This window comes from Oncorhynchus kisutch, linkage group LG13 (assembly GCF_002021735.2).
Source record: "Oncorhynchus kisutch isolate 150728-3 linkage group LG13, Okis_V2, whole genome shotgun sequence".
Classification (NCBI taxonomy): domain Eukaryota; kingdom Metazoa; phylum Chordata; class Actinopteri; order Salmoniformes; family Salmonidae; genus Oncorhynchus; species Oncorhynchus kisutch.
The window spans coordinates 38,381,595-38,395,111 of record NC_034186.2 but is presented as its reverse complement, the minus strand read 5'-3'; the positions used below and the strand labels follow the sequence as shown (position 1 = coordinate 38,395,111).

The 13,517-nt window shown below is 44.9% G+C and overlaps 1 protein-coding gene across 4 annotated transcripts in view; it reads right to left on the bottom strand.

Moving 5' to 3' along the window:
* Window positions 1-13,517, bottom strand: part of pip5k1ca (phosphatidylinositol-4-phosphate 5-kinase, type I, gamma a) — an 80,436-nt gene that overhangs the window by 10,214 nt on the left and 56,705 nt on the right. For 2 of the 4 annotated variants that reach the window (XM_020498818.2, XM_031786181.1), the window contains exons 7-16: window positions 12,788-13,087; window positions 12,230-12,429; window positions 12,013-12,096; window positions 10,125-10,173; window positions 8,331-8,415; window positions 7,518-7,679; window positions 7,193-7,361; window positions 6,631-6,663; window positions 6,138-6,251; window positions 4,527-4,749 (exon numbers count right to left, since the gene is read on the bottom strand). In XM_020498818.2, coding sequence (XP_020354407.2) covers window positions 4,527-4,749; window positions 6,138-6,251; window positions 6,631-6,663; window positions 7,193-7,361; window positions 7,518-7,679; window positions 8,331-8,415; window positions 10,125-10,173; window positions 12,013-12,096; window positions 12,230-12,429; window positions 12,788-13,087 — 1,419 coding nt within the window. The remainder of the gene's footprint in view (window positions 1-4,526; window positions 4,750-6,137; window positions 6,252-6,630; window positions 6,664-7,192; window positions 7,362-7,517; window positions 7,680-8,330; window positions 8,416-10,124; window positions 10,174-12,012; window positions 12,097-12,229; window positions 12,430-12,787; window positions 13,088-13,517) is intronic. The other 2 variants (XM_031786180.1, XM_031786182.1) reach the window with 1 other exon arrangement.

The following is a 13,517-nucleotide window of genomic DNA, read 5'->3' as shown; positions in this document are numbered from 1 at the left end:
CAGCATGTGTAGGCCTAAATGCTGTCTCTGTGTGGAGTCTGGAGTCACTAGGGCAAAGGTCTTGCCTGCTCTGCTCTGAGAAGATGGGAAGGAGCAGAAGGGCCGAGAACAGAAAGGAGAAAAAATGCAAGGAAATCAAAAGATAGCAGTGGCAGCTGTACAGATAACTCAACCAAAGGGCTTTGACTTCTCAAACAGAAAGCTTACACAATTCACTAAGCAAAACATTAAGAAATATAGCTGGCTACATTCTATCTATGATAAACAGACAAAAAGACCTTGCTTTTTCCTTGTAAGCTCATTTACTTGTGTGGCTGAAAGTCAAATAGCATTGAACTTCTGTTGTCATCTGATGAAAATTAAGCTATTCTCTGCCAAATGTGTTGCACTAATGTATTTTCTGTGAAGGAAAACTACAGTTGAAGTCGGAAGTTTACATACACTTATGTTGGAGTCATTAAAACTAGTTTTTCAACCACTCCACAAATTTCTTGTTAACAAACTATAGTCTTGGCAAGTCAGTTAGGACATCTACTTTGTGCATGACAAGTAATTTTTCCAACAATTGTTTAGACAGATTATTTCAGTGTATCACAATTCCAGTGGGTGAGAAGTTTACATACACTAAGTTGACTGTGCCTTCAAACAGCTTGGAAAATTCCAGAAAATGATGTCATGGCATTAGAAGCTTCTGATAGGCTAATTTACATCATTTGAGTCAATTGGAGGTGTACCTGAGGATGTATTTCAAGGCCTACCTTCAAACTCAGTGCCTCTTTGCTTGACATCATGGGAAAATCAAAATAAATCAGCCAAGACCTCAGAAAAAAATTGTAGACTTCCACAAGTCTGGTTCATCCTTGGGAGCAATTTCCAAATGCCTGAAGGTACCACGTTCATCTGTACAAACAATAGTACGCAAGTATAAACACCATGGGACCACGCAGCCGTCATACCGCTCAGGAAGGAGACGAGTTCTGTCTCCAAGAGATGAACGTACTTTGGTGCGAAAAGTGCAAATCAATTACAGAACAACAGCAAAGGACCTTGGGAAGATGCTGGAGGAAACAGATACAAAAGTATTTATATCCACAGTAAAACGAGTCCTATATCGACATAACCTGAAAGGTCGCTCAGCAAGGAAGAAGCCACTGCTCCAAAACTGCCATAAAAAAAGCCAGACTACGGTTTGCAGCTGCACATGGGGACAAAGATCGTACTTTTTGGAGAAATGTCTTCTGGTCTGATGAAACAAAAATAGAATTGTTTGGCCATAATGACCACCGTTATGTTTGGAGGAAAAAGGGAGAGGCTTGCAAGCCGAAGAACGCCATCCCAACCGTGAAGCACGGGGGTGGCAGCATCATATTGTGGGGGTGCTTTGCTGCAGGAGGGACTGGTGCACTTCACAAAATAGATGGCATCATGAGGGAGGAAAATTATGTGGATATATTGAAACAACATCTCAAGACATCAGTGAGGAAGTTAAAGCTTGATCGCAAATGGGTCTTCCAAATGGACAATGACCCCGAGCATACTTCAAAGGTTGTGTCAAAATGGCTTAAGGACAACAAAGTCAAGGTATTGGAGTGGCCTAAGACAGGGAATTTTTACTAGGATTAAATGTCAGGAATTGTGAAAACAGAGTTGAAATGTATTTGCCTAAGGTGTATGTAAACCTCCGACTTCAACTGTATATAGTTACACGTCCCTGATCACTCTATTGAAGCAAAAAAAACACTTGACTTTCAATATAAAACGCAACCCCTGTCAATAAACAGCCGTACTCCTGCTTTCTCCCGTTGTGTTATTTACAAACAAACACGTGACTGGTGAGAGAGCAAAATTGCAAGATTATGTTATAATACGTTCATTGCATCAAATGGTTGTTTTATGCAACAGAAGAGGGTTGTTATAACTCTATTGTGTCTGTGTGAACTGAAAATGGGCCTGACAGGAGATTTCCGATGTCTTTGGGTGATACCACATTTCAGAGCATGAGTTAATGTTTCTGTTCTATAAGGTACCAGGGAGAGATGACCCCAGGGCCAGACCCTGGTCTCTACACAATGACATACTGTCTGCTGTGAATTATAAGTATCTTTCATACTAATCTTAACCTTGTGACCCATTCTATACATCTGTTGGATGTCATGAACATCCAGGAGGATGGACTTGCCTGTAAAAATGTGTTCTCAGTGATCACCATAAAGTTTGATTGTTTTGAAGAAATGTAAGAGTTTCTCCTTTCGATTACAATATTTCCACCACACTTGCGCAACTGTTCTGGGGAACTATGGAAAGCTTCATACTGTCAAATAATGTGACAAGTTAAATAAAGAATGAGATCTGCTTAATCTCCTAACGTACTGCACAAGTTGACTGCAGGTATTTACTTAAAGTAGCTACAAATATGAACATTTATTGAAAAACTTAAAAGAAATAGTTTCAAATGGTATTGACGGTAATTGAAAAACCATCCTGTGGCTATTTCCAAATGCCTCGGTATACAGTATACCGACCAAAGCCCAGTGACTGTTGATAATAAATTAATAATTCAGGCTGTAGCCACTCAACAGGGGCTTGTGGGGCGTGTGAATCTTCCCAATGCCTGCTCTGACCAGAACAATCACTTAAGCCCTCTCTCCAAGGGCTCTCAGAGTAATGTCCACTCTGTCTCTTAGGACTGGTGTAATATCCCATGAAATGTTTTGATGAAGAGTCATCTCTGTTTTTACCAGTCAAATAATCATTTACCAGTCAAATAATGTTTATGCTACCCAGAAGACAATCCTCTGTTTATGCTGTCTACTAGTATTTGCTTCGTATATTCATACGACATGGCCGTATTGTACAACCTCATAGCGTGCTAGACTACAGCCATTTAGAAGCACTCTACAAATAAAATAATGTTCCATTAAAATACGAAATGACCTCATCTGTGTCTGTTGGCTAAAATGTAAATGACCACCGGTGCATACTGCATACAGAGACAGAGGTGTTATAGTGGTTGTCTAGGAGTGTTGCCTTGCTGTTTGCTACAGATCTTCTCTTTGTGTGTCTCCGCGTCTCTATTTTCTATGTCTCCTGACCTGAGCAACTGCACACGAAGAGAGAAGCAGAGCAGAGCAGATGAAATGGTCATAAAGGCAACAGAGAGCTGCTAAACAGACAGACAGACAGACAGACAGACCTACTGACGCTCAGGGCCACAGGCAGACCTACTGGGCCACAGTGTGAGGCATTTTGATTGCAGGAGAGACTGTCCACCAGTCAGAGCAATACCAGAGGAGACTTCCCTATCCAGCCTTCTCATCCCTTATCACCAGAGACTCATCCATTAATGCATGGCTCTGGCTCTGAAATCTGTCGTAGAACCTAGCATATGGAATTGTTTTAAGATGGTCATACCAAGGATCATTTAGCTATTTGATTCCGAATTTTAGGACCCCGATGTATAAAAATATATAAAAAATAATTTGATGAAACATTGAATTTGGCCTTGCTGCTTTTAGCCCATAGAAACGCATTGAATAACAGCTTCATACATGGATAAACAGACAGTCAAAAAAAAGAATCAAAAGGGAGTTTACTAATGTTACCCAGGTAACTTCAGACTAGTCTTGTGGCCCTCCTAGAGACTCACCTTTCCATGGAGGGGTCATATTAGTATGTAGGACCAACCGTTCAAACGCTACAGATGTTTTTGTGAGAAGACTGATTTTCAGGATGTCTCATGGTCTGACAAACCCCTCTCTAGCTGTGTCACCTTTCACCGCAGATACAGAAGGGCGACGTCGGGAAATGCGGTGGATTAAGACGCATCCAATGCAGAAAAAACCCACATCTCTATCTTAAACTGATGGATTTTGACGGGGATTTTGTTATTATGCTAGTTAGATTTCCACGGGGTCATCGACTCTACGGTTAACCCTTAACCCTCTACAGACTCACCCTCTCTGCTCCGTCTGGGGTCCAACTGTCAAAGCTTCTGTAGAAAGGCATCCAACTCAGAGACTCACACATACATAGCATCCCATGACCCAAGGCTAACAACACACACTGACCATTTGCATTACGGGTGGCAATGATGAGTTACACACATGGACAAACAATATTTGACAAAGCAAAAATGGAAATGATGACCAATGGAGATGTAAGCTATCTGTGTCTAGTTTACCATCTGCTGTTGTCTATCATTTTAGTGCAGTATGCCTGCTGACTGACAAACCTAGAATCTATTTAGTAGCTAGGATACTGTAGTATTTAGCTATTTACCATGCTGTAAGTGGGCTGTAAGCCTATAGACGTAGGGCTAGGGGTATTTAGCGTCCATCATAATTGTGCCTTGTGTGTGTGTCCAGGGTCGTATTCATTAGGCACCAAACGTAAGACAACAGACTGAAACAGGCAGGGACTACCTGGACATTGATTTCCGTTACAAAATGTTTTCTGCTGCATGCCCTAAGGAATACGACCTGTGTGTGTGTGTGTGTGTGTGCTGAGCCAATGAAAGCACAGCTTACAAAGTAGATGTCTGTGATTGGCACGTCATCCTCGTCATCCTGTGAGGCTTGGCTGGTGCATCCGGACCCAGACACTGTGCTGCCCCGGCGTTCCCGCTCAGCCTCCACAACCACAACCTTGGGACTGACAGTGGCCCCTGGGCCAGGGGTCTCAGCAGAGGCTTCAGCAGGGGCCCCAGAGGCTGGGGGAGAGGCAGCAGCAGAGGCTAATTCTGGTAACTCACTGAGAGAAGAGACAGGGGGGGGGGGTCAGACACACCTGCTCATACACAACCACAGATGTGATAAGACATACTGTACATACCTGTTCTCTAACACACACACCTGCTCTCGCTCTCTCACGCACAGGATAGAATAGCTGTACAGACAAATGATCAGGGCCACTTCCTATTAAGCCCTTCCAATGAACAAGAACCAGCCCAGCCAGGCAGAGCTGAGACTGACCCGTATGATCAGAAGGATGGTTTATGATTACGGCACTAACCCAGACTTACAGTACCAGATGGCGTGGTGCCACGCCACCACAATCCCTCTATTGTCCAGGCCCAGATCATTGCCTATTAGGAACGACTTAAGCTGATCCCAGATTGCTTTCTCAGCCTTGTGTGTTTAGAGCTTACGCTGAAAAACCTGGAGCCTGGCGTTCCTAAAGAGCAATGACAGCATCTCAGACCTGATTGGTTGGGAAGAAGTCTTTAAAATGGGTGGACTTGATGTTGCCATGCAGCCATGAACCTTGCACTCGCTCTCTCTTTTATTCTCTCTTGCCCTCACCTCCCTCTCTCTCTCCCAGCAGGGGAGTCTCTGAGGCTGCTTTGAGGAGCCGGGTCTCCAGATGGCTAATTCCCCAGTACCCCGTTGGCCTGCCTGCCCGCTTCGCCCTTCTACCCCACCCAGCCCCCCTGAGGCCATATGTTTGGCCCTGTCTCAGCATCTCAGCCCAAGCCCCAGACCCTCTGACCTAGTTCCACTGCCCCGGCTGCTCCACGACTTTCCCAATGCACTCCTGTCTGCCTGTCTCACCCTTTTACCCTGTCTCTCACCCTACTCCACTCTCTTAACCTAATTAGATGGCTGCTCCAGAGAACATCCACAGGCAGCGCTTATCTGTTCATAATAATGGATTTATAGCAACAGCCCGCAACTACTCCAATAACCAAATGGGACATAGAGTAATGTGGGGACTTAATATCATCGCTGCCCTATCAACCATAATGGGAGCATGGCTCCCCCACTTCCCAGAGTGCAGTGTTGGCTAACCAAGGTGTTATCCTGAGACATTTTCAGTGTATTTTTTGTGAAAAGTGCAGAAGCAACTGCGGCACGGTTCTTATTGGGGTCAGAGCAGTCGTAACAGGTCTGTAACCTGACAAACCCTTCAGAAAGGTAGCAATCTGGGACACTTTATACCCACGACGCCATGTGTTACAGGGAGCGCTTATATGAACCAGCGAGCATGTTAGGTACCAAGATGGTGCCCGTTGAAAGGTTAACCTGGTTTCAGCGAGTGTGTTGGATGCTAGGTGTGCTGCTCAGTAGAGTTGAGCCTGTCTTTTCAGGGCTTTGTGTGATACATCTTGGTCTATGTAGAGTAAGGCTGAGGCTGTGTACCTGGTCTCTGGAGAGGGCTGTGGGGCCGTGATGGTGGGCTCGCTGTCGTGTCTCTTCACCTCCACCTCCACCGTGATGGTCTGCTGCTCCTCCTCATGCACCTCCTCCTGAGTCCTACACACAAACATGCGTAACGTAAGTACACACGCACATACAGCTCCAAAAGTATTGGGACAGTGACAAATTGTGTATCGTTTCGGCTCTTTACTCCAGCACTTTGGATTTGAAGTGATACTATGACTATGAGGATATTGTTCAAACTGTCAGCTTTAACACACACACACACACACAGGAAATGCAACTGAGCAACAGGAAGGGTGGTCACATCCATAAAAACACAGACCAACAGGCATACCTGACACACCCTAGTGTAGTAGCCTTCCTCACTGGTCAGAGACAGAATGACTAGCGCTGTAATAACACTAAACTCCCAAGTCCTTTATACAATGGGATAAGTTGTACATTTCATACAGGCCATGCATAGTGCTCTTACCTCCCGTCATGGCTGACAGACTGGGTGTGCCTCCTGCAGAGAAACAGACGGACAGAGAGACCACTGTAAGTTAATGGTGTTATAAGCCAGGGAGGGGTACATAAAATAGGCTCTATAGCTTTGACTGTTCAACACAATTAGTTATTGTTGGTTATTCGGTCATGAATATAACCATTATATTATGAACTGGGTGGTTCAAGCCCTGCATGCTGATTGGCTGAAAGCCATGGTATATCAGATCGTATACCACGGGTATGACAAAACATTTATTTTTACTGCTCTAATTACATTGGTAACCAGTTTATAATAGCAATAAGGCAACTTGGGGGTTTGTGGTATATGGCCAATATACCCCGGCCAACAGCTGTATGCAGGCACTCCCCTTAGCAGTGGTATATTGGCCATATACCACAAACCCCCAAGTTGCCTTATTGCTATTATAAACTATAAACTGACTTATTTTCTTCTTCTTGTTTTTTATTTTATTCTCATGAAAAGGACATGCTCCACATGCGTCATGAAAACATGCTCCAGGAATAGGACATTGTGTCCATAGTGGTACCTTCTCTCAGAGCTGTTGTTCTGGTACCTGTAGCGGGGGTGCTCTGCTCCAGCGTCTGAGGGAGACCTCTCTGGGATGGACAGAGAGGTGGTGGAGGAGAGCGTGGTGGCGATGGAGGCTGTGGTCGCCTCCTCAAATGACGGAGGGGTGCAGGGGAGGTCTGGTCGCCCTGAGAGAAAGACAGAAGGGGGAGAGAGAATCAGAACGGGTTGTCAAAACACCTGCATCCAGTCTCCGTTAACAGCTAGGTTAAAATGATAGCGCAGTGTGAAGAAGGTGGAGTATGTAATGGGGGGGGGGGTCTGGATGGTCTAGTACCCCCTACCCTCGTCCTCCAGCGTGGGGAAGCTGCGTGCTCCTCTCAGGTCGTAGATGTTGTCGTCTCTCTCAGAGGGCAGCTGGCTGGCTGACCAGGCGGCCCCGGGGCCAGTGTACTTAGTCACCGTCAGGCCCACACGGCCCTTCTTAATGGGAGAAGACTTCAAGGCTGCAGAACACACACAAGAGGAATAACATCACTAAGGGAACACTTGTCTTCTTATTCCCAAAGGGAACAGTACTGCTGAACAATTAATAAAAAATGGCCACCGGGCTATTACATTGACCCCCTCCCTTTGTTTTATACACTGCTGCTACTCGCTGTTTATTATCTATTCATAGTCACTTCACCCCTACCTACATGTACAAATGACCTCTAACCTGTACCCCCACACACTGACTCGGTACCGGTACCCTCTGTATATAGCCTCATTGTTGTTATGTTATTGTGTTTTTTACTTTAGTTTCTTTGGTAAATATTTTCTTAACTCTTCTTGAACTGCACTGTTGGTTAAAGGCTTGTAAGTAAGCATTTCACGCTAAGGTCTACACTTGTTGTATTCGGCGCATGTGACAAATAAAGTTTGATTTGATTTGACTAAGTGTGTGTGCTTGAGTGTTCAATCTTTTCTAATACCTCCCAGTACAAAATACATAACGGAGTATTTGCAGGTCAAGTGAAAAAATACATCCATTCATAAGACATCAAGTTAATAGCAAACAGCAACCTTCAAGCATAACAATAAGTGAATTAAGCAGTGGAAGCGGTGTGTCTGTCAGTCTGACTGACTGGTAATCTAGTCTGATCAGGTCTACTCACATGAGCTCTTCTTAAACACAGTGCTGCTCATAAATTTGAAGAACCTGTCTGCATAGAAGCCAGGACGGTGGACTGATACGGTGTCCTGAGAGAGAGAGAGAGAGAGAGAGAGAGAGAGAGAGAGAGAGAGAGAGAGAGAGAGAGAGAGAGAGAGAGAGAGAGAGAGAGAGAGAGGAGAGAGAGAGAGAGAGAGAGAGAGAGAGAGAGAGAGAGAGAGAGAGAGAGAGAGAGAGAGAGAGAGAGAGAGAGAGAGAGAGAGAGAGAGAGAGAGAGAGAGAGAGAGAGAGAGAGAGAGAGAGAGAGAGAGAGAGAGAGAGAGAGAGAGAGAGAGAGAGGAGAGAGAGAGAGAGAGAGAGAGAGAGAGAGAGAGAGAGAGAGAGAGAGAGAGAGAGAGAGAGAGAGAGAGAGAGAGAGAGAGAGAGAGAGAGAGAGAGAGAGAGAGAGAGAGAGAGAGAGAGAGAGAGAGAAGAGAGAGAGAGAGAGAGAGAGAGAGAGAGAGAGAGAGAGAGAGAGAGAGAGAGAGAGGAGAGAGAGAAGAGAGAGAGAGAGAGAGAGATAGAGAGAGAGAGAAAGAGAGAGAGAGAGAGAACAGGAGCGTGAAAGAAAGAAAGAAAGAAAGATGGAGAGAGGCAGAGAAAATGGTATGAGGAGAGAAAGACAAAGTGGACGAGAGAGCGGTAGAGGGAGAGAGAACAAAAACAAGTTTAAATACAGCGTCTCCCCATATGCTGTACGTCTCCCTGCATGGCCTAGTGTATGAATCCTCTCTCTCTACAGGGGGCCAGAAGAAAATAACACTTCCTCATCCCATCCTATTATTCAGAGGTAAGCATCACTGCAGCTGAATAAATCCCGATCTGTTTATGTGTTGGTTGTGTTAACTCTGAGAACATATAGCCCTTAATCATTCACTCATTATGCTGGTTTCACAACACGTCACAGAGACAGGGTGAGAAAATAAGGTGATGTACACCAGGCTTGTTAGACAAGAGGGGGGGGGGAAATAAGAAAGAAAGAAAGAAAGAAAGAAAGAAGAAAGAAAGAAAGAGCAAAAAAAGAGAGAGAGCGAGAGACTTGTGGTTCTATACTAGGAGCATCCTGGAGATGATGTCTGAGAGGAATGAGGGTAGGCTGAGGTGCTTGAGGTCAGAGCCAGAGGATCTGTTAGAGATGAGGCGGAGGAAGCTCTTACTGGGTCACTGAGTACATGTGTATTGGACAGATTCAATAAGGAGGCTACACACACACACACACACACGCACACACACTACTTGTGTGGCCTGAAGGACCTGTACTGTTGCACTGATACACAAGACCAAACACACACAAAAGGCTACCCTGCTTCTCCTCAATAGCTCAACCTGTCTGTATAGCTGTGACTTCATCAATAAGTGCATGATGGAAAAGAATGGCAGGGTATAGCACACACCCAGACAGAGGGGGGGGCAGACAGACGCTAGCTTGCTGTTCAATGATTAAAACCACACAGCTGGTCACAGCTGTTTGTCTGGGAGGGGCTGAGGTAAGACAGACTGTCTTGTCCATAAGAAGGACTAGGGACCAGGAGTTTTTCCAAAACACATGACCTGAGCGGGAAAAACTCTGGGCTCTGGACCAAAGAAAACCTTGACCAGTCATAAGACTTGGCCATAGAATAGCATTACATAACCCATAAGCCAGAGAAGAAAGGGATATTGGAAATGATTATGTTCATAAAGAGCTCAGATATGATTACAGAGTCCACTGTAATAAGAAATACAAATGAAGAGGGATTATGACGAACGTGAAACTCACCCCATCATGAACCATAGCCTTCCATGTGTGCTCCAGCTTCTTTATTAGCCTGGAACCGGAAAGAAATAACAGTCAAACGTTTGATATTCAAAATGCATTAAGGCCACAGAGACAAATACAGTATAAACAGCGGCAGCCATCCACGGCTACAGGCTGTTTTCTACACTGATGGAGGCTGAATATTTTGTTACTCTTATGAAGCTGGGAGGCTGGTTCTACATGACAGAGAGTGACTGAATGAGTTATAATATATACTGAGCAAAAACATTAAATGCAACACGCAACAATTTCAAAGATTTTACTGAATTACAGTTCATATAAAGAAATCAGTCAATTGAAATGAATGAATTAGGCCCTGATCTATGGATTTTACATGACTGGGAATACAGATATACATCTGTTGATCACAGATACCTTAAAAAGAAAAGGTAAGGGCGTTTATCAGAAAACATGTCCGTATCTGGTGTGGCCACCATCTGCCTCATGCCTCTTTCGCATAGAGTTGATCAGGCTGTTGATTGGGACCTGTGGAATGTTGTCCCACTCCTCTTCAATGGCGGTGCGACGTTGCTGGATATTGGCGGGAACTGGAACACGCTGTCATACACATTGATCCAGAGCATCCCAAACATGCTCAATGGGTGACATGTGTGATGAGTATGCAGGACATGGTTGAACTGGGACATTTTCAGCTTCGAGGAATTGTGTACAGATCCTTGCGAAATGGGGCTGTACATTATCATGCTGAAACATGAGGTGATGGCGGGTGGATGAATGATACGACAATGGATCTCGAACACGGTATCTCGGTGCATTCAAATTGCCATCGATAAAATGCAATTGTGTTCGTTGTCTGTAGCTTATGCCCATACCATAACCCCACCATTGACATCAGCAAACTTCTCGCCCACACAACGCCATACACATGGTCTGCGGTTGTGAAGCTGGCTGGACGCACTACCAAATTTTCTAAAACAACGAGGCGGCTTATGGTAGAGAAAATGACCATTCAGTTATCTGGCAACAACTCTGGTGGACATTCCTGCAGTAAGCATGTGTCACGTTCTGACCTTTATTTCCTTTGTTTTGTATTTATTTAGTATGGTCAGGGCGTGAGTTGGGTGGGCAGTCTATGTTTGTTTTTCTATGATTTGGGTATTTCTATGTTTCGGCCTAGTATGGTTCTCAATCAGAGGCAGGTGTCATTAGTTGTCTCTGATTGAGAATCATACTTAGGTAGCCTGGGTTGCACTGTTTGTTTGTGGGTGATTGTCTATGTTGTAGCTTCACGGTCGTCATTTGTTTATTGTTTTGTATGCAGTGTCAGTACTTGCTTTATTAAAGATTTACCATGGACACTTACGACGCCACATTTTGGTCCGATCCTTCTCGCCTCTCCTCTTCAGATGAAGAGGAGGACGATCGTGACAGCATGCCAATTGCTTGCTCCCTCAAAACAGCAAAGACATCTACGGCATTGTGCTGTGTGACAAAACTGCACATTTTAGAGTGGCCTTTTATTGTCCCCAGCACAAGGTGCACCTGTTTAATGATCACTAACAGGGATGTAAACAAATTTGTGCAATTTTTTTGTTGAGAAATAAGCTTTTTGTGTAAACGGAACATTTCTGGCATCTTTTATTTCCGCTAACGCAATATGGGACAAACACTTCACATGTTGTTTTTATATTTTTGTACAGTGTAGTTACCTGGGTCATATTCATTAGGACCCATACAGAAGAAAATAGGGACTTACCTGAACTTCTCCAATAAGAAATGTACGTTTTCATTTCCGTTCCAAAACGTTTCGCTACAGTGTGCCCTAATGAACACGACTCTGTATAATTGATATGATGTATGGGTACGTGTATGACTGAATGATTATTACCTGTAGGATTGCAGGATGTCTATGATTCCGATGTAGAGGAGTAGACGCTCTCCTTTCCCATTGACTGCTGGGATGCCTCCCATCCTACAGAGACAAACATGAAGAGATGAAGTGAGATACAAAAGGTGACACTGACAAACAGAGATATACAAGGAGACAACAAGCAACACTCATAGACAGACACACACCCAGCCTGTCACACGTCTCAGTCACTCACGTGTCGTCTGTTTCGATAGACTCCCCGCAGGCAGCCCCTCCCTGGATAGACTCCATGGCGGTGGAGTAGAGGGCCTTCTGGGCCACGGGCCTCTTCTCATCCTTCTCTCCTCCCCCCATCTGCTGCTCCCTCTCTGCCTGGTCGATGTTATGGACCCCCAGCAGCAAGCTGTAGTCCATGATCTTAAAGCTCTCCAGCACCTGGGAACATACACAGAGACATGGGTCCCGGTTATGGGACTGAGCCAGGCCTTTCAACCCTATGAACAGGTCCACAGGTCAATGGAGTCCTTCTTAGTGATCTTTTCTATTACAGTTCAGGGCATTAAAAAGTTAACCTGTACTGCAGTGCCATATAAAACATTTTCAACACAGTGGATGATGTAATCGCACAGTCAGGGGTATATTTCATAAATGTATTTAATTATGAACTTGCCGCTTGGCGTCAAAGACAGTTTGTCATATTACATTTGCCCTCAACTGTAGGTTTCAAACCAGGTCAATGTATAATTTAAACCCTTATAGCAATGGGTCCGAAAACCCGGCTGGTTTTCCTCACCAAACAGTCTCTCTGCAGGGTCTTGACCAGAGCGCTGTACATATCCTGGTCCAGCATCAGGCCATCCTGCAGGTCCTGCATGAAGTCCAGGTCTTTGAAGGTGGGCTTGGCTTTCTGTCTCTCCTTCTTGGAGGCACAGCGTTTATAGGTGGAGCCCTTCAGGTCAAACTTGAGGTGCATGCGGACAGCGCGCGGTAGAACATTGTTCATGACCACCATGCGGATGTTCTTACCGCCAGATTGGATGCAGTACAGGCCGAAGAACTTGGGAAGCAGCGTGCGAGGGTTCTGGTTGAGGTTCTGGATAGCGAGAGAGACAGTGTGAGAAAAAGGCCAATGGCACCAAGGCCAGACCAAGAGCACAGGGCAGTATTGGAACAAACAGTCCATGATTTGGTACCACAAGACCAAACTAACCTTCAAAATATTCAAAACACATGAATAGGCAAAAGAAAAGGCAGAAAGCAGTAACCCAAAGCACGAGCCGTTTAAACACATCTAATTCACCCTTCAGTAAAAATATCTCCTTATCATCAATCTTCCCCTTTAAATTAGGTTAACCAAGCGACACGTTGCAAAAACATTGACCGTAACCTCCTGAATCCCATTAAAGTAATGACAGAGGAGCCTGCTCCTTATCCACTCAAAAACAACTGCTGGCTGGCTGGCTGGCTGGCTGGCTGGCTGGCTGGCTGGCTGGCTGGCAGACAGGCAGGCAGGCAGGCAGACA